The sequence below is a fragment of the Zerene cesonia genome, chromosome 19, assembly GCF_012273895.1.
Source record: "Zerene cesonia ecotype Mississippi chromosome 19, Zerene_cesonia_1.1, whole genome shotgun sequence".
Taxonomy (NCBI): Eukaryota; Metazoa; Arthropoda; class Insecta; order Lepidoptera; family Pieridae; genus Zerene; species Zerene cesonia.
In genome coordinates, this window is record NC_052120.1 from 162439 (window position 1) to 184465 (window position 22027).

General features: G+C 36.8%; 2 protein-coding genes across 3 annotated transcripts in view; both read right to left on the reverse strand.

Moving 5' to 3' along the window:
* LOC119834271 overlaps positions 1–3647 on the reverse strand; it is a 14934-nt gene extending 11287 nt beyond the window's left edge. Inside the window, exons 1-4 of the mRNA XM_038358607.1 lie at positions 3403–3647; positions 1353–1422; positions 750–849; positions 319–470 (exon numbers count right to left, since the gene is read on the reverse strand). Coding sequence (XP_038214535.1) covers positions 319–470; positions 750–849; positions 1353–1422; positions 3403–3494 — 414 coding nt within the window. The 5' untranslated portion in view covers positions 3495–3647. The remainder of the gene's footprint in view (positions 1–318; positions 471–749; positions 850–1352; positions 1423–3402) is intronic.
* A 1227-nt stretch (positions 3648–4874) lies between these two features.
* LOC119834374 (serine palmitoyltransferase 2) lies at positions 4875–21738 on the reverse strand. 2 transcript variants are annotated; one of them, XM_038358718.1, is made up of 9 exons: positions 21556–21738; positions 17386–17580; positions 10544–10698; positions 9897–10101; positions 9063–9290; positions 8112–8343; positions 7592–7766; positions 6715–6885; positions 4875–6258 (listed from the first exon to the last, which is right to left on the reverse strand). In XM_038358718.1, exons 1-9 carry the CDS (start codon positions 21715–21717, stop codon positions 6153–6155), a joined length of 1629 nt encoding a protein of 542 aa, XP_038214646.1. In that variant the 5' UTR covers positions 21718–21738; the 3' UTR covers positions 4875–6152. The 2 variants fall into 2 exon arrangements, with proteins under 2 accessions (XP_038214646.1, XP_038214647.1); XM_038358719.1 differs by lacking the exon at positions 21556–21738 and adding an exon at positions 18012–18067.
* Between the last annotated feature and the right edge of the window lie 289 nt (positions 21739–22027).

Below are 22027 nucleotides of genomic sequence, written 5' to 3' on the forward strand. Positions count from 1 at the left end.
CTCTGTTTTATTTAATCGTGAAACCCATAAAACGAGAAGTATGGCAAGATTCTGTTGACACAATTTCATATTTTTTGTATGGGAGTCGAGCACGCTTTGGCACGAATTGGGCTAACACCACACGGTGAGTGGCACACGGGAGCCAGAGGCCCGTTTTCTGTTCCTCACCATTCCCAATCCATTCTTTTCCGTCGTCAATCCTTTCCCTATACCCTTGCCCCATAAAGCGGGCAGCGCATTCGCGGAGGCACTACCTCTGCAAATGTTCATTGGTAGTGGAGATCGATTATCGCCAGGCGAACCACCAGCTCAGGTGGCCGCTCTGAAGAGATGAGAGAGAGAGAATACAGTACCGCACTCCGTGTTGTTGCCGTCGGCGGCGGCGGCGGTGTCGTCGGGGCAGAGCGTGCGCTCCAGCTCGAAGAGCGTGCGCCCCTCCACCTCGTACGGCAGCTGCCACGTCACTGCACCTGCACAATAGTCACAATGTTATAGGCACTACATCTGACTTATGTTATCTTTGAGTCTCAGATTATAAAAAATCACAAAATTGCTATAATTTTGTGATTTTGTATAATCTTTTGTGTTATCTAGAGCTAGATTAGCTCTCTAGATTGAGCTTCAACTATAGTTATCGATTTATTTAAACACAAACAAAAAATAAAAATTTTACCACTTGTCGTTTATTAGTTAGGGCACTACACTCTTTAATGAGTTTCTAAGCTTTTAGCAAATACACTTGTGCATACCCGTGCGCTGCCGCGAGGTGACGAGCACGGGGTGGGAGGTGGCGCCGCCATCGCTGCTCAGCCACACCGTGCTCGGGATCTCGGCTGGGAGGATGGAGACCTGGAATCGATTTATACACCATTCATATCGGATCATTATGGATTTCATTATATCTACGACAAGACTGAAAGTGTTTTTCGAAACGGTGGTAAATGATATGATGTATTTTAGCGATTAAAAAGCGCTTACTGTAAGAAGTTTAGTTGAATGAAAGTTTGAGTTGGAGTTTAAGAGGATAAATCAAAAATCACAAAAACAAAAAGGAGATTTAGAATTTTAAAATACTAATATTTTAAATAATTATCTCATGTAGGATGAGAATGTAATAAGTACAAATTTAGAAGATATAAGTAGACGAAAGTATCACAATTCGTCGAAAAGAAAAGTTAAACATTCTTAAATAGGATACAAAATGTTACGTTGGTATTTGCATCACACATGGTTTGTATTGTACATACAGATTGTAGCTTGGAGCGCGTACGCTACGCTGGCCAGGCTAAGGGATGAAAGCTGTATCTAATTGCTTACTAATTTCAGGATGAATATTAAAAAATAATAATTACCGGGTTAAAATCCAAAATGAATTCGACGCTGCTATTGAGTGACAGCGTGTAAACCTCATCATAATGTAAGCTGGGGAAAGAAAGTCGTACAATTTAACACCATTCAAATGTAGAAATTTCAACGCACAAAAATCCAAAACTTTTTCGATTGAAAATTAGGCTTAATTTTCAACATTTGCTCAATATAAGGTCATAAGAATAAAATTCAAAATAGAAAAAACAGTGTATTTCATTAAAAATAACAAATCATTTATTTTATACCCATACAATATTGTTATAAAACAGAAGATGATAGTTATAGATAGAGCTTGCTAACTTGGTGCTTAGCAACATAGGTGCAGGTAGCGTGAATAACATCATTCTTTTTTTTTCTATATTTAGTTATATCACCAAAAGGGGTTCCTTTTTGCGGATGATGGAGGGTCATTTTGCGAATTTATTTAAAATAAATTACTTTATAGGCGATGACCACGCTACACTTAAACAGTTTTGTTTTATTTACCACACCCTAGATGAGATGCTATTGCATCTAATTATAAATTTCTCTTGAGACTTTTAAATTTGCTTAATCAGCTTAGGAGTACCTACTGTATCTTAATATTTAAAAACCTATTTTTAAATTGCCTACAATATTGCCATTGGATTGTTCTTCCGCAGGGCTTGTAGTTTTTCCAGAAATAATAAATAAAACACTTTTGCTCCTCTTCCGCTCTTTCCTCAGGTCAACCGCAATGTATTTTACCTCCCATTTATGTTGCATTGATGTCTTTTCCCATTTCATGTTGTTTATTATTGTCATCGATATCTCCGCTGGTATAGACTCTATATTATATGTTCATACAGTAAACGTACCCAAATATACTAGGGAAAGTTTTTTCCTAAAAATAATATAACAATACTAAAGTACGTTAGCAGTAAGCTATTGAAATGTTATTTGGAAATATAATAAATCTAACAATTTAGTTTCGAGGCTATTATATCTTTATTCAGATACCTTGACATGATCCGCAACATTTTAAAGATAAGAAATTTATTATTAATATACACAATAAATGTTTTAGTTATTACAACAGTGTTTAACAATTTCATCATCTTTCACCATCATCATCGTTTATATAAATATATGTATATAAACATATTACATAGGATATTATAACAAGATTTTCTACAAGTTTGGCATTTATCCGTTTCATTGATTTTTTCAAACTAAAGTTTTATAAAAATGTGATATATTTATTTATTTGAACATTTATATCATAATATTCCTAAAAAGAACGTCCGCAGAACCCAAAGATAGTGTTGAATGGATTTTGGAATGTGTGATTTTCCGGAATAACATTAATTTATACAAAGTTCGTTTAATCTTATAATTTACTATAAATTAATTAAATAACTTATCTGGATATCGTATCAAAAACTTTTTTTTATTTATTTAAAAAGATGGATGTCTTTATTTAAGCGATAAATATATTTCAAATAAATAGATTTAATAAATTCTGGCATTTATTTGAAGCCCTTATCTTGTATTAGTATAGCACATCCTCGACATGACTCATGAGTCATGATTAGTGACGCTGCGGCTTTCAGGGTTTTAAATACATCGTTTTAACCGACTATCATAACAACTTCCTAATTTATTTTTTTCGTAATATTGAGTAGCTTTTATCTATGGATTAACGGCTAAACAGATAATTCTCTTTAGCTATTACGGAGTTTACACGTGTATGTAACCTACTAATCGTCCATTTATTTTATTTATTTATTTATTTATAATAATTAAAACGGTTTTACACCAATAACGAATCAACGAATATTCAAAATAATTCTACATATCTGCTTTTGAACAAACAATTATTCACTGTTTCTAAAAAACAGTGAGTATTCAAGTCGAACATTTTCAGCGTTTTTCGTAATGAGAACCACAAATACAAGAGATATATATTTATATAAATACGATCGCATTCTGTTATAAGGCTGGCAAGCATGCAGCGGATTGCAGTCGGCAGGGGCAGCGCAACGCGGCCGGCGGCGGCGCATACTCATTACTCACGTCTGCTGCACCACGGTGACGGACTGCGCGCGCGCCCCGCCCCACCACAGCGCGCACACCACTGCACACAACAAGTACATTGCATTCAACATTCACACTAACACTACACTATCGGAGCTAATGTTCTGTTTCCTCGCGGACACTTTGTTTACTCATCCTGAAGCAATGATCGTCTCACATTGCGGTTTTGTGTTCTACTCCAAGTTATCTAAGTCACAGGAAAACTACGATCGCGATGACACAAGCGCGTGTCGTAGCGGCCGGCTCGGTGCGAAAACATAAAACTCGGCTTTGCGCCGGCCGAGCCCGTGATAGCGGCTATCTGTCTTATCAGATATCGACGATGATTCCTGCGCCGATACTGATTTACGCTTCAAATCTATTAACTGCTTTCATATATCTCAATCTGAATGCACCTATTTTATTTAATTTTACTTCATTAAATAAAATAGGCGCATTCAAGATACTGCTATAGTTAGATGTAGTATCAATCGAAATAAATTCTTTTATGAACATGATGATTTTATGACTATATCCATGTATACACACGCAAATATTTAGTTAAATAAACTTGTAATTATAACACAGTAAAAGATGTGTGGAGAGTGGGTCAGTTCGTCGTCCGCTAGAGGTCGCCGGGTCTCGATAACACTATCTCGCGCTCATTTGTCAAGGATTCATGTTATTTGGCAAATTTTATAGTATGGAACGTATAAACGGCTTCCCGATACGTCGATTGTTGCACAATATATAAAAAGTCATGTTGTATATTGTACATTGACAATTACATAGTCAATGTAAATCTATCAACATAATCGGATCCAGGTGGGCAATCTTAGTCTGGTATTAGAGTCACGCTGACCGGCGGTGCTGATAGGCGAAACGTATATATCTTTATGAAACGTATTTTGCTAATGTATACAACTATGAGCGTATAAGAATGAGTGCGTGTGCAAAGCGGTCAAAATTTAACGATGGTGTATCATCGCTTTAATTTATTAATATTTTGTGTACTTAGAAAGTGAGCATACTTCTAGCAAATTCAGTTAGTTGAGCGAAACTCACTCACATGTATCGACATGGCAAAGCATGGCATGCATCGAAATTACAGGTGTACATTTACAATCGATAGTTTACTTTGAAATTTTTGTTGTAGAGATTCTTCAATGTTTCTATAGCCAATTGCTTGAGAATAAATAATGATCTAGAATACCAGAAGGCAATGGGATCGGTTAATTTTTCCTTATTTATAAGCTTACTTATTAATTTGTCTTATATTCTTATCAATTAATTTGACTGAGAAGTAATCTGACCAGTATCTTCATGGGAAGTAAACTAAAAACTCTCAGTGCAATCTACTTATTAGTAGAATTATGTTTTATGGGTTTATGATTCGTGCAATAATGTTGTTACATTACCGTTTTGTAACATTAGGAAAAAATGATTGTTTGTTAAAAATAAAAGGCTGCAAAGCGTGAGAAAATAATTTATTGAGTATAACGAATTATACATTAACATTAAAATTAACTATTAAACGTAATATTGTCGGCGCGCACGCACACACACGCACGCGCGCACGCACACGCGCACGCACGGCCTGCGTGCGCACACAACGAGGTAGAGGCGAAGCCCTTGTGCTTCGTAATATTTTCTTAGCTACAGCTGACATACCATCTATTTTTTTATAATATGCAGAACATGTAGCAAACACCTTTAAATAATATTTTCTTGTGTTTGATTACCTTTACATAAGGTTTAATTTTACTGATTCTGATTGATATTCGCTCATTTTGTTTGGACATAAATAACTAAAGCATTAAGACGAATAAAAGTATTTTTAAAAACTAATAAAGAAGAGAAACGTAAATGAGGTGGGAACGGAAGCGGCAACTTACAACCGGATACATTGGAGGTCAATTTATGCCACTTGAAATAATTATGCTCTTTAATAGTTAAAAAAAAATACAAATTCAAATTAGAAGAGTTATTTACCAAATGCAATACTTTCAACCACATGCCAGCATGCATGGTCTACATGTCCTATGTCAGCTTTAGCTTTGCGACCTTTGGGTTCAGTCACAGACTCCATACATCATTCCATTCCTATAATACTACCTCCTGCACCACACTAGCACTGACCTTGTGAATAACACAGGTAAAGATCAAAAAAACTTCACTCTTACGAGATAAAATGCTTCGTAAATCCTATAGATGACAAAACACATGAAATATATATCGTTTTATAATATTAAACCTCGATTAAAGTATCAGTCACATATAATAATTCACACTGATGTGTTAATAATAATGTTCCGTACCTAATCAACTTTAAATACAACACCACTAAAGATTTGTTACAATTTTAGAGACTTTCAACACTTTCACACGACGTCTCAACACCTCAGTGTCCGAGCCGCGCCCCTCGGCGGACGTAACATACAAACATAGAAACATAAAACAAATTTTATACGAAAACGTACTCAATGACAAACGTAATAAGTACCAATTCTTGATGATCACCAGGGCCATCAGCACGACATCCCAATCCCTCATCTAATAACGTCTACCAGTGGAGTCGGCACAATCATATCGACTGCAAAAGCCGGGCGACGGTTAGCGTTACACTGCTGGCGCCGGAGCGTATACGGATACGTGTTGCGGTACGGGACGCGCGACGTACTGCGGGCGGCGCGGGGCGGGCGCGTGGTGGAGTGGTGTGGTGGTGTGGTGGTGGGTGGTGGGGGGGGCGGCTAGCGGCGGCGCGAGTAGCGCAGGCCGAGCTCGTCCACGACCGCCTCGATGGCCGCCAGGCACTCGTCCAGCTGCTCGCGCGTGTGCGCCGCCGACAGGCAGAACCTGACACGTCATCGGAAACTCTTTTAAATAATGGTGATTACAAACGCACTCTAATGGAATCGAGTGAAAAGACTGACTCACTTCCTCTTATTCGGAGTGTACGTGAGGAAATTGTTTAATCCCGGCGATCCTAACCACGATAATGAGATAAACTTGCGAAATTATTTTATTGTCAATGATCTTTTATAAATTCACAAAGTTTGCATTAAATCTACCTTTTAGTCATATTTCTATACAAAAATCATATCTATTTATGATATGATTATTAGTATAGAAATGCATAGAAATGGTTAAAATTAATTTTAAAGAAAGCTTATACCGCGCACAGCAATGGATATAAACTAGCCATAATATCACTAGCGATTGTGATCTCTGTGACCAAAAAAATGCATCATATTGTAAATTATAACTGTTGCGTAAAAGGGGCGGTGCGTGTGAGGAGTGCAGCGGCGGTACCTGATGCGCGCCTTGTTGAGCGGCGTAGCGGGGAAGCCCACGCCCACGGTGGCCACGCGGCGCTGGGCCAGCCGCTCCACCGTGGCGGCCATCTTGCTGAACGTGTACACCAGCATCGGCACCACGGGCGAGTCCTGGTGCCCGAACGTCACCACGCCCATCTGGCGCAGCCTGCAGTAACCATAAGGTCACCAATTAGTTCATACGTCGTTTTATGATAAAAATAGATAATATACCAGGATACTATTTTTCAGTGATTAGTTTTTACTCGAAAAAAAAAAAATTTATTTCAATTCCATTGCAACAACGTGAAGCACTAACAAGAATTTAAAAACATTAACATTATCTATAGTATGGGATCTCACTAATTCATACTACGTTTCATAGTACGTTTGTACGTGTAATTATTCACTAGCTGTGACCCGCGGTCGAAACCGCGTAAGTCCGTATCCCGTAGGAATATCGGTATAAAAAGTGCCTATGTGTTATTTCAGTTGTCCAGCTATCTACGAAGCAAATTTCATTGCAATCGGTTCAGTAGTTTTTGCGTGAAAGAGTAACAGACGCACGCATACATATGCATATCCTCACAAACTTTCGCATTTATAGTATTATTATTCGCCAATAGATGTCAGGAAGAATCATAATAAATTGGGACTACTCAAACGCAAGTAAGTTTAAGTCGATAAAACACGAATAAAACACGAATATGACATTTTCTAAAAAAAATCCTAGCTAGATCGATTTATCGCCCCCGAAACCCCCTATATACTTAATTTCATGAAAATCGTTGGAGCCGATTAAAGTTTAAAGGTATAAGATAATCCATTGAGCAGCCCGTGTTGGGTCGGACACGTGAGGTGTGGGTGTCGCTCACCGGTCGCGGAAGTAGTGCGCGTTGCGGCGCAGCGCGGCGACGCGGCGGCGGCCGGCGGGCGCGGCGATGGCGCGCATGGCGGCCAGCACCTGCGCGGCCACCGGCGGCGCCATCGCGTGCGCGTACGCGTGCCCGTGCCCCCGCGCGCGCACGCTGTTGATCAGCTTCGACGAGCCTGCACAACACACAACACACCTCGATTATCTCCACGCAACCACTGCTGCAGTGACTTGGTGAATGATTAAGTACATTTTTTATTGTATGCGAAAAATTAAAAAAAAAAATCTTACACCATCACTACATGGTATAAAACAAAGTCACTTTCTCTGTCCCTATGTATGCTTAAATTCTTAAAACTACACAACGGATTTTGATGCGATTTTTTTAATAGATAATAATTTAAGAGGAAGGTTTTTAGGATTATTTGCATTGGAGTCATATATTTTCTAATATTTAACATTTATAGGATTTCAAATTTGGGATTCAGTTTACTATTCATGTACTCAACATCTAAGCTCACCTGCAATGTAACCTCCAGCGGCGCCAAAACTCTTAGTGAAGGTACCCATTAGTATGTCCACGTCTTTAGGGTCCACACCGGCGTAGTCAGTGATGCCTCTCCCTCGGGGCCCCATGGCCCCCACCGAGTGGGCCTCGTCCAGGTAAATGTAGAAACCAAGGAGTTTCTTCAGCGCTACGAGCGCGGCGAGCGGCACTATCGACCCCTCCATGCTGTACACACCTTCGACTACCTGAAATATTTAATTACTACATTCAATATATTTTACCCAGGTAAAAAATGTATAAAATTTTGGAAACAGTATTAATATTAAGGAAAATAGAGAAATCCGATAGCTTCAATAGAACCAGTCACAGGATAAAGTTTGTAGTTATTGTAACCCAAAAAATCCCTCCTAGGAACTCTCAAGGATATCAGACATAATAAGTTTTAAATCGGTTTAAATTTTAGTATGTAATCTTATACGATCCTTATCATAAATAGTATATACAAGTTACGTATACGGTAAATAATCCATTTTATTAATTTAATAAAATTTAAAGTAAACACATATAGGTATATGTTCAACTAAATCTTTTTTTTACTTTTTTCCATCGCTGACGCTTTTCAACCGTATAGCGATGACGCTGACTCTAATCTATATCGAATTAAGATGACGTGATTGAATTCACAGAACATTTTCATAATAAATGCAATCAGAAAAAACTAATTTATGATTAAAGTAATTATTTAACTTTTTTGTAACTTTTTTTTAAGGAAAATTGTTTGAATATTTACTTCATTACGAATACACCCTTAATACACTAATGGCTATTCTGTAACAACACACACTATACGCAATATGTAATCTTCAAACATAACGTCCGATTGCTGGCGTGTACAATGCAGTGATACAAGGTTGTCAAGTGACAGACAGACGGACAGACGGAGAGGAGAGGAGAGGCGCCTCACCACAATGATGCGGTCCCACTTGGCCTCGAGCAGGGCGGCGCGCACGAGGCGCTCGAGGTGGCGCAGGTCGTTGTGGCGGAACACCCGCACGGTGGCGCGCGCCAGCCGCAGGCCCAGGATCAGCGACGCGTGGTTGTTCTCGTCGCTCAGCACCAGCGAGCCGCGCGACACCAGCCCGGGCACGCCCATCGAGTTCGTCGCGAACCCCATGCCGAACACTATGGCCGACTGCGCACGCACATTTATCGTTAACGCGTATGGTTATGGTTTAATATCAAAACATAAAGTTTCGATATTTATCCATAACTCCGAGACATTTGAAAGGTTTCAATTGATGTATTTGAATGTTCTGTTTGATGAAATACTTTGTGTTTGATGTAGGATTTCGGTGTATGGTACGGTTCGAGACAATATGAATTCTAACAGTTACCATTGTTTACTTATATGGGACAATAACACGTGCTGATACTTTTAATATGTCTTGAACTTGAAATAAAGTTAACGTAACATTTTAGTTTTTTATCATTTGTTATCATCTCTTTGGCACAAATTGGACTAGCTCGCACCAGGGAAGTCCCACACTTTCACCGAAGACCGGCGTGAAATAGCATACTATTATGTTTCGTTCGGTGAGAGAAGGAGCCGGAGCCCATATCTTTTCCTTAAACCCTTTCCAATAAAAAATGGACAATCCATTCATAGAGACGTAAAGTCTGTAATAAAGCTTACGCCTCTCCAAATGCGCATGGGCGGTGGTAGCGCTCACCATCAGGCGACCCACCGGCTCCATCGCCGACGAAGACATAAAGAATGGCTGCGCATAATGCGACTCACCTCCACGCCCAGGAACTGCGCCGTGGTGGCCTCCAGCTCGGCGTGCAGCGCGGTGGAGCCGAGCTCGGCGCGCGGCGAGCACGCGGCCAGCCCGTAGCGGCGCGCGGCCGCCGCCGCCGCCTCCGCGCACTCGCCCTCCGCCTCCGCGAACCCCAGGTAGTTGTACGAGCCCAAGTTGATGCAGCGCTTCTCCTTGCCCGTGAACCTGCAGCGCACGAGATATCGACGGTTTGTTTCTCTTACTTTTAACACGCAACGGAGCGATTTCATTATATTCAAAATTATACCTGGCTGGAGATAGTCTAGGGAATACTGTTTTTATGAGATAAAAAAAAAATCAATTAAATAAATCCCGAAAATTTTGGAGTTTCCTGAATTCAAACTTTAGTAAATTTCATTTTTTCATGGTAGACATCCCATATGGCTTACCATTAATAATAACATTTTCCCATTAACAATTGCAGTTTACTGAAATCAATGATCAATGGCTAAACAATTAATAGTTTCTTATCAAGGATTTCATGTATTCCTGCGACAAACAAAATTTTTGCATTAACATGACGTCACTTCGAACAGCAAAATGTGTAATTAGCAGATATTCCAGCGAGCTGCACACATTGTAAAGTCGCGACCAGCACACGACATACCGAAAGCTCCAATTATAGTCGTCGGTGGCGCGCTCCTTGAGCGTGAGCTCCGCGCCGGGGGCCGACGTGATGGGCAGGTTGAAGCAGTGGCGCACGCGCCGGTACACGTAGCGCGAGAAGAACTGCTCGAACGGGTTGTACAGCGGCGCGTACCCCTGCAATGCAATGCCGAGCACATTTTACGAGAACCATTGCAAACAATACACGATCAATATTAATTTACACATAGAGAGTTTCACAAATTCTTCATTCGTTCTATATCCCTTGTAACAGTGACAACGAGAATAGCTAGCAGTAATTTTATCAGTAGTGATGATTCCGTTATAAATAATGAGAAACAAAGTAATAAAATTTAATATACTCCAAAGATTAACAATAGTAATTGGGCTATAATTATTATTGTTATTTTCAATAAGTATAAACACAGTAGGTACACAACATTAGTGTACATGAATGTTTTTTTATGCATATATTCTTCCTAGTATTGTGAGCGATCGAGTGACCTACATCGTCAATAAAAACTCATGAATGATATTTGATAGCCAATTTACAAATAACGTATATTTCCTTGCATTGATATTTAAGCATTTCTGAATGACAATAGCACCGTGGTATACAAAGGTATTATTTTTGAGAATTTATACGAGGAGTAAATAATCTTTGGAACCGCTTTTTTCGAAGTAGTACAAGTTTCTTTTATCTGAGTTCTATTCATCCCAATAGATGTGGTCAGTGATACATGGCGGGTACAGCCGCGTGCAATAGATACAATTTAACAAAGAGCACGTGGGCGAGCCCAAAGTTCAAACTAGACCACACTGGCAGCGGAGGAGCTAAGCGATTCATACTCGCTGTTCCTATGGTACAAACTAACATCTAATATTTTATCCCCTTGGGGTTGAATATTTCAAAATCCTTTCTTACATCATACTTGCTATCTGCGTGCTAAATTTTAGCGGATCGGTCAAATATTTTGGGCTATGCGTTGATAGAACAGTCAGCCCGGTCGCCTTGGGGTTTTATACATGTATTGAGATGTAGGGTCTATAGCGCGAGAGGCAGTGGATTATCTCCTAAAATTACAAAGAAATGACGATTATCCATAAGCCCCAGCCCCGTTTTTATTTCCTTTTTTTTAAACAAATTACCAACATCAATGTTATGATATGTTTGAAATTATGACCAATAATGACGCAACGCTAATAAATTATGCTAATAAGCAATATTACATTAAGTTTTTAGTATACAGCGGCGACACTGGAGACTGGTGGAATATTAAGTGGACATTCCAGTTTCTAGAACACTACCTATTCTGTTACCTTGACACTGACATTATTTTCATTAGTTTCTAGGTATACTACATAATTATTATCAATGAGTGTCAATGTTATGTTTACGTTGATAATTTCTTGGCGCCTATTTGAACATCCTTCATAACTTTATGTGACATAAAGGCCTTAATTGTATTTAAATAAAAATTGATTGCTGAATTTATTGAAGCGTAGTTTTCAATCACTTTAGTTTGCAATGAAAGCAAATGTTTCGAAATATCTTTCCGTCCGTCTTTAGACCACGATAAGAACGGACGAGGCTAGTACCGTATAATTTTAAGTTTTACGAATTTTAATTTGGTTATATCGTGTTATCTCGCATCGAGACAATCCGTCACGACACATTCATTGCAAATTATAAACTGATAGCGTCGATAAGCATCTAACGAACCTCGCGCATGCTTCAGCAATTGATCACTGGCAAATGCGTACCAATACACATAAAATTAAGTCGTAAGGAAATCTTTGAATTGTGTGAAGTCTCGTGTCACTTAGTGGGGTATGGGGCAGATGGGTATACCATCTTATTATATATGGGTATATCATCATATTACGAATCGATGATCTTTAGTATACTAAAATATATATACCTATTTAAAAATGATGTGCACTAAAACTGTTACTTCACACTATAGTGATATCACTTGCTAGATGAACTAACACGTTATTATACGTAGGTACGTACGTAAGTTACGATTAAAAATTATTATTATATTCTATAGCGACCCGCCCCGGCGTCGCACGGTGTAATCATACATGAAAAACCTTCCCCGTCAATCTCTCTATCTATTAAAAAAAAAACCATCAAAACCTGTTGCGTATTTTTAAAGATCTAAGCATACAGACGGCAGATTGTTTTATACTATATAGTGATGATAATCGATAACACAATATCAATACGATATATGTCAATAAAATATCTGATATAAATTTCCTATTGAACAAAACTTTCTTCCTGTGATATTGTATAGTGTATTGTATGAATAAACCACAAATTTTTCGTCGCCACCGGAACGCAGTATCGCGTGGTCGGGCGCAGCTGTATCGATAGTGATGGATAAGACTACAGCTGCACCGTCATGCACCGCTGGCCCACACTTGGTTATTTATGTGCAAACCTATAATAATTACGTAATTGTTTTATGTACACAGATTTGTCTCCGTATCTTTTAAATAATCAGGCGATAGTTTTCATATCGTAAAAGAAAAACTATATACATCAAATAAAAACTATCCTACATCGTTTCCTAGGTCTCAAACTATCGTTGTTCCAAATTACATGCAGGCAGGTTGAGTGGTTTGGGCGTGAAGAACTTACTTTTGCATTATAATATCAGTAAGGACATTTTACAGATAACAAATCGCTGCAATGCTGGTTGTACGATCCACACGAATATCAACTGTGTATCGAAATCAAAAGTTAGCGTTTAAATTGCATACACAAACAAGCAACAAACTACGGTTGATTTCACTTCACCTGACGTGAAGTGTACTTCGATTTGATAAGCGATACGTTTAATGTAATCAGTAAATAATATAATAGCGAATACTTCATGATTCTCGTAAATGCGTATTTACAAGTTATTTTACAATGCTATAAGTATCGTTTCAGTGTTATAACTGCGATATATGCGATGCACTGAGTGTAAAGGAACACAATGTAAGGATTTAGATACGATTATGGCCGGTCGTTTGGCCGAGTCGTTATTGGGGAGTTATATGGTATAGCTGAGCTGTACATTACAATAATAGGAAATACTATGAGAGTATCGGATCCTAAGCGAACAATGTGGATGATCTTTTTTTATAGAAAAGAATTACTTGTATAACGTTTACATCACAGACATGACCTATATATTTTGTGTAGTAGCACAGTGCTTTGGTACAATTAGTAAGTTTTTTTTTTTTGAGAAGAATTTAACAATTTACAAGTAGATATATTTACATAGCAATTGTCCACCTAATTGATAAGACGTGAGTCACTTTCGAACACCACTCGTTCCGCCGCATTACACAAGCAAGCGATTATGAGTTGCAACTAGTTTCCTTACAAAGCCACGGTTTGTTGCTGTTCAGTATTTCGTACTCTTTAAACTGACATTTAATTATTACTATAGACTTTATTCAGGTATCTAAAGGCATTTGTATGATAAAAATATCATTTTTCGCGGAGGCCCATATCCTTTTCCTTCCCTTCCCAGTCCTTTCCTTTATTCCTCTCGCCAATCCCTTCTTAATCCCTTCCCAAAAAGTCGGCAATCCATTTGTAGTGGCGTAAGGTCTGTAACGGACCTTATGCCTCTACGAATATTCATGGGCGGTGGTAGCGCTTACCATCAGGCGACCCACCAGCTCCATTGCCGACTGTGACATAAAAAAAAAAAAAATTTATACTCATAATTTTTTATAATAAATTACTTAAAAAATTTGGAACGAGACGTAAACTATTTCGGTATGGTAATAAATTTACGCTAATATCGTAAAGTTATACATAAAAACTTGCAAAAAAATTGCAAAAACAACAACTAGGTTTCACCGATTCGACATGAAAGTCAACGAGAAAGTTGTAGCTGCTCTTTTATATCGACGTCTCCATAAAGAAGTTCGACAACAAATCGGTCAAGTGCGAGTCAGAACGTGGAGTTGCATCGCGAGCTTGTGCACCCATTCAATTTATAACCACGCCAAACGTGGCTTAACCTTGATTTTCTTTTATATAGTTGTAATAGCGGCTATGAGATACAGCCTAGTGACGGACGGACGGTCGGATATACGGATAGACAGACAGCGAAGTCGTAGCAATTGGGTTCCGTTATACCCTTTGGGTGCTGAACCCGAAAAATCACAATGTAAAACTGCGCCTCGATTTCTTCGAAGCATGATATTTTTATTATTTAACGACACTGCGACATACCATCGATACGTAATATAACAATAAATGAAATTAACGGCACGAAGCAAACAACACGAATATGCGACTTTACCTATAAAATACCAGCACACACACAAGCGCGGCACAAGTTTGTACACAGGCACAGCACACACTAATTAGCGACAACAGGATGATTAGCGTGTTTCCATTTGCGTACACAAGAACGCACACTCTCGTAACACTCATGTTTTCCTTCCTTCCTGGCTACATCGTCTTGACGTCTAATTACTTATAATCGTTTTTTGCGAATAAGTTTACAAAACATTTTTGTGTGTGTTCGATTTTCAATTCGAAACGGTGGTACCGTTATTGATGATTTTTTGCAGTATAAGCATAGGTTAATGGGCGTACTATGTATATTATTCCAGCGAGGTACTATGTAGCACTTAGCACCACCGCTGCTAATTGACCCAAAACAGCGTTTAGATGAATTAGAGCATGTTTGCTGCAACAGCGCGCATAATCATTGCTGCTGGATTCATTGCAGTCGACGATAACCGGCTGAAACATGACGCGCGTTGACGACTTTCTGCTAACGTGTCGATTATGCTTGGCCGTGAATGTCGAACTTTATGGTAGTACACATTGGCAATATAAGTGTTATAAAAAATATATTATTATACATACATAATAATCGGTCTCAAAATTTTATATTGCAATGTTTTTGAAAACTCATGTTTTTCACCTGCAATTTAAAGCGAACGACAATTGATATTTACTGCGTGTTCTCAGTCGTAGACGAAATAATAATAAACTCCTTTGTCATTATTAACGGTTGATTTATAGAAAATTGAACACAATTGGTTATAGATTATGAAGTGCCTTAAATATACAATTTGAAAAGTCTTTAAAATCATAGTATCGTAAGCCTGTTACTATAGTAGAATACGATAGTATATAGTATAGTAAAGTAGATACTATTCAAACATTGGATGCGGCTAAAGCAAAGAAACATATAACCGACAAAACATTTCGAAATGGCTTTATACATGCTGAGTTTATGAAGAAATAAAAACTAATTTTAGTTTAGAACTATACTCAAGTCCAACTCAGTTGAAATAGCATTCCCAGCAAACATTGCCGACGCCGCAGTGCAGTAGCGGCGTGGGGACACGCGCACTGAACGGTTCTGCCGAAGTCGACACATCACGGGCGTCAAGGAATTTGACAACGAGGCTAGTGGGACATATTGACTTGAAAGAAAGTAGACAATCAGTTCTAGCCAATAACAATTTTGTTCACAATCGCATCTGGAAGAGTATTTATAAATAACACGTACTCTATCGTAGAGCTTAAAATAACATCACACGCCATAGTACATATGTCGTAAGAAAACAATACGCTAGCTTTTACTATCGTTCAATCTTTTTAGCTCCTTATCCTGATACTAATAGTTTTTTTTCACAATACGAGTGATTGTATGGCTACGCTCCCGATCATAGAAATATGTATTATTTACTAACAAGATCTTAATAACGCTAAACGTTTAATCCATCCCAATGGCGGATAACGTTCCAGCGTCGCTCTTCGCAAGGCCATCTGTTTGTTTGAACAGATCAACGTAATCTGAACAAATCGTCACTTACAATGACATGCACTCATGCGGCTCAAATGACAATGAGATTTTAGATGACTGAGTCGTATGTAAAAGCAAATAAATCGACATTTATTTTGGACATCAGCATCAACATTTTCAGCATATCTACAATTTTAGTAAAGTCAAACGAATCATATATTTCCACAATAAAAGCTAACATTATTCAGTCGATTCATGAATGAAGTCTAAACAAATCCTGAGCTCAACTTTCTTATTGGTCTAGTATAAACTTTCGTTTACGGAAATAGATCACAGAACATTATCTATGCCTATAGTGTGAAGAAGTTGTGGCTCAATGGTGCTCCGACTTAACATTGATATTTCGGGGGTTCGAGACCAAGCGAGCGTGCAGGAAATAAATATTTTTTTTTAATTTTTCTGCGCATGTATATAATATAACCACTGCTCAAAACGATCAAGGAAAATATCGTTAGGAAACCGGCATGTCCAAGAACCAAAAGTTCGACGACGTGACATCTGCTAACCCGCACTTAGCCAACTTGGTAGATTATGGCCTAAACCCTCATAGGAAGTCCGTGTCCCAGCAGTGGGTACATGCTGGGCTGATGTTGATAGTGGAAGTAGAGAAGTTTAACTGGTAGCCTCAGAGATGTGTTAAATGTATAGTGTGTACAGCTCTCAGAATTCTTATTCTTAGATCGTCGGGTTAATAATATAATGAATAACTCGCGTTTAAAATCTTTTCCTTATCAGGAAGTTTCGATATAATCAAAAATCAAACATTCATATCTTTGCGGAAATTATTGTTTCACAACAAAAAAAACCGATATGAATCACAAGTAAAATATAACTGCCCAAATAACAATAACAATATCACTAAAACCTGTAATGTTAGCAACATGTAAGCCGATACTATACATTTATATCAACATTAAATACATTTATGAAATACGTTTCCATACGTGAATATAATTTTCCTTGAGGAATTGTAAAACTACTTCTGTATACCAATCGCACGTACCTCCCTATTCCTCTCCGTGGCGACCTTGGGCTTGAACAGCAGCTGGTTTATGAAGCCGAGGAACATGAGGATGTAGAGGCCGGCGTGCGTGAGCGCCGCCGTCAGCAGCGAGCACTTCTCGAACGAGCCGGGGTTCAGCTCGTGCTGGCTCCAGTCCATCCACGGGTGGACGTCGCTCTTCTTGCCCGACATTTTCTACAAGTGAATGCTTTTTAGTCTACAATTAAGAGAGAAGTCTCGAGAGAGAGAGAAAGAGACAAAGAGAGATTTATATATTGAGAATAGCCCTCCAAAGTAAACGATATGTTACTGTCGGACGTCTTATTTGTCCCACATTAGTTCACAAGGAAATAACGAATAATGGGGGACATCACACAATTCTTTGTTTGGATAGTTTAAAAATGTATTGTAATAAATAATATAAAAATTAATAAAGTCAAGATGCTTATACAAATATATACGTTCATATTCAGAAATTAGAGATTATTTTAATGGTTTATAACGATAAAATTAGCAGCAACACTTGCAGTGTTGAAAAACGGTTCGGTACAACTAAACTCGATATAACATAACTAAATAGCAAAATATACCTAAATTTAACAAATCTAACTAGATGTAACACTTACTGTAAATATAGTCTATTTAATAAACAGCCGCTCTGATGACTGTCCAAACTGCAAGTGAGCAGATTTTCTTAGTTTCCTTTAAAACTAAGCATTATCTCTGACGTTCGGAGGGAACCACAGGAAACTTCATCATTTACTAACGTACGAGTATTATCCTTCCCTATTTACTCTCAACATCTTTTGACGTTGTTATCTATTCATTATTTTAAGAATAACAATTGGATACACTAGTAAAGGACCTAGAGATTGGACTTAGCTGTTACGAAGACGTTTTCGATGTTCAATTATTTAATTTCATAGTAAATTCTTGAATCTAATATGTTTAAGTTCTTTTGATTCATGTTGTCACTTATTTTATTAGACAAAATACGCTCAACTCACCGAGATTAGAATACTACACAAACGGATGTTTTCACATGCATAAATAAAACAACAATTTCCCACTAAGATCGTTTCAATACAAAATAAACTTTCGTTGGGCGTTATGTATTATATATAATCCTACGTCTACATAAATTTATATTTTATTATATCACATTCTGTTATTTACAAGAAGCACTTTTTTATGATTTTTTTTCTGATTTGAGGAAAAGATAAAAATGCAGATCATTTTCGTACAAAGACAGAGAAACGTGTTTTTCGTATGTATCTTTATCGTTTAGGAAAGAAAACGAGTCCATAACCTTCAATGATTATAATCAATTACACTATTAGTAAACCCAATACAAAACAATTGCTCAATTTACGTGTTTCATGTGTTATCAGGCAGTTAGATCAATTAAATTTACTACTAACACAACTACTGCATTAAAATCTTTTTATTAGACCACTAATGTTAACTAAAACATAACTTAACCTATACCTATATAGATAAGGAAAAGAAATATTTTAAATAATATTTCAGGTTCCTACACAATATTATTGATTGTACACACGCCAACGAGGTTCACCTATTTATTCTTGACGTTATAAATGCAACCAATACTTATAATATAAATTCAAAGGGTTTGTTTGAACAGCATATATTAGGAGACACTAGCTGTGACCCGCGGTTGAAACCGCGTAAGTCCGTGTCCCGTAGGAATATCGGTATAAAAAGTGCCTATGTGTTATTTCAGTTGTCCAGCTATCTACGAAGCAAAATAGTATTATTATTTACCAATAGATGTCAGGAAAAAAAAAACACGAATAAAACACGAATATGACATTTTCTAAAAAAGATTCCTAGCTAGATCGATTTATCGCCCCCGAAACCCCCTATATACTAAATTTCATGAAAGTCGTTGGAGCCGATTCCGAGATTCCAATTTTATATATATATATACAAGAATTGCTCGTTTAAAGGTATAAGATTAGACTGATTTCTAAAATTGTTTTACCATTGGATTTGTATGTGATTCTTGAGTGCTATCTATGTACCACGGGTGATATCAAGGGCAAATAACTAATAATTAACAAATGCATTAATATTGTAAAGGAACAGCATTGATTGAAACATGTATTATTACTCGGCCAGGGCTGAATGGATATAAATTTTCTACATATATATCAGGGTTCCAAAACAACCACTTTTTAAAATAAAAAAAATTATATTTACTAATATTATTAATATGAAAGATGCTTTTTAACCAAAGTGAAATATCTCATACCATGAGAATTCCTTTGCAATTTGTACAGAAAGGTAATAAAGGAAGCAAAAATATTTTTGATCTGGTTAGTGCCATAAATCCGATAAATGTTATTTATACAAATAATTTCACAATAACCTCAATAAATGCAGTATATGGTAAACTGATATTTATAACATTCTAGTGACAATTCAGCTACACAGAAGCTATAAATAAACCATTACTTTGTGCAATTGTTGAGTCGCCTACACTGTGTGGTGCGTGGAGCTCCGCTACTACTGATAAATCACTCATTAACATCATAAAACTTTTACACCAAACCATTTTATGACATTGCTTTAAATTTTATATATAAGTAATGAAATATATTTTGTAATAAAATGAAACCAAAAGGGTTACGATGTCTCAGATGTGTACAACATACATAATACACAAATTACATGCTATTGTAATATTAATCAATTATTGTAAATAAGGAAGTTCATCTGTTGCACTTCCATGGCTAAAGCATAGCAACTTTTGGATTAAAATAAAACAGAATTGCTTATGTTAAAAAAAACTAAGGACAATTAGACATAACAGAATTTTATATGATTTATCAAGTTTTTAATGTACGATTTTTTTTATAAACAGATAATTGTTTTTTCCTTGATATTCAAAAAGTAACGGTCAACATAAATCCTACTAGTATTATAAAAGAGAAAGTTTATATGAATGGATAACCATTTAAGCTGAAAGAGTAGCAAACATACATGCAGTCTTTTAAGAAGAGAACTTACGTGCACCTTCAAAGCTTATTATAAAGCAAGGCATCTTTTCCTTATTTTAGATACCTAAACAACCCCCCAATTCTTATTTAAGGATAGCAACACATTCACTTCCTTGCGAAGTGGGTGCTTATGGGCGGCGTGTTTCGTTTTTCACCAGGCGACGCGTCTGCTTGTGCTAGTCTATACCATAAAAAAAAAAAAAAACATACAACCACTACTACTACAATATATGGATTGTTACTCTTTTAGCTTATTGTATTTATGTGAAATTTGGTACAGAGATAGATTTTAGTTTCAACTAGCACTTAGGCTAATTTTTATGATAAATAAATTTAATTTTCATTGAAGGTCTGTATGTGCACTTCTTTATACAAGCTTTTAATCAGATAAGTAGTTAGTTAACTATTGCAGTCCTTCCTTGTTATATATAGATAAGGTTTAATATAAAAAAAAAACGAAGATAGGTGATATCAACCATGAAACTAAATTCTATAATCATATTTTGACAAGTGAAATTTAATGTAAATAACAAGCTTAGTTCCACAAATCTCTTTAGATACTACAAAATTTGAATACCAAACCAATTTTTTGTAGTTGTAAAATGTTCACTGAAACATATAATATTTAAGAAACATTTCAGTTGTGGATTTATTGGATAGCATAAAATTTCTGCTATAAAATTAATGATGAAAATCATATAATATACTCATGATGAGTTTTTTAAATCATTATTATACTAATCAATTTCCTTAGTATCATATCATCCATGATAAATTAGCATACTCTATACTGCATATTTAAATAAATTTACTGTACAGCTCTCTAAAATGTTATGATGTAGAATTAAAGTTCAACTCTTGTTCTTGAATAAGTTTAGTAATACATCAGTCTATTATCATTTCAGTGGCGTCATATCAAGCTGATTTCGTTTCTTTGGGCTTCAATATACACGATTTGAACGTGGCCTTGACAACGGATCACTTAACAGCCTAATTTTGCAATATTTTATTGGGGCAATTCATATTTTCTCTACAGATATTAGACCACCGGCTTAAATACTATCTCCTGTATACGATTACACCATAACCGGTGAAAGCATCACATTAAATGAACGATTATAAAAAAAATAAATGAAAATCTACTTACAGTAATCCCATTGCTGGAATATTTTGGTTTAACATAACCATTAGTATGTTGATTTACTATTCCATTTATTAATTTCTCGTGCTTTTCGTTACATTCTTGATTATTCATCAAATGGTTTGACTTTGTAGAAGCAACAGAACCAGCCACTCCAACCGCCGCCATCCTTATGTTACAAAAATTTAAAACTTTAGGTAAAACTGTCACTGTCAAATATTTGATTCATAAAGCGCTCAATAAGATTTAAAAGTATAAACTCAATAGTAGAAAAAGTTCAAGCATAAATTTTATAAAGCGCTTTAGCGCTTGCTCGGTGTTGTGATGTACTGTTTTACCACCATTTCATTGATTCCCTGACATTGACAGCTAACGTTTAAGAATATAGTGTCACTTAATAATTTAAACATCACATTTGAAGTGAAAATAAATTGAATAATTCTTACATGAAAGAAAATGAAACATTTGTAAAAGTTTA

What these genes read in the sequence shown, in the direction of transcription:
- LOC119834374 (XM_038358718.1), bottom strand. Translation starts at nt 21,717, where the DNA reads ATGGCGGCGGTTGGAGTGGCTGGTTCTGTTGCTTCTACAAAGTCAAAC. An exon ending in CCACGGAGAGGAATAGGGAG is followed by an intron (nt 10,699 to 17,385) that starts GTACGTGCGATT and finishes ATTGCATTGCAG; the next exon opens with GGGTACGCGCCGCTGTACAA. An exon ending in CGCAGTTCCTGGGCGTGGAG is followed by an intron (nt 9,291 to 9,896) that starts GTGAGTCGCATT and finishes GTGCGTGCGCAG; the next exon opens with TCGGCCATAGTGTTCGGCAT.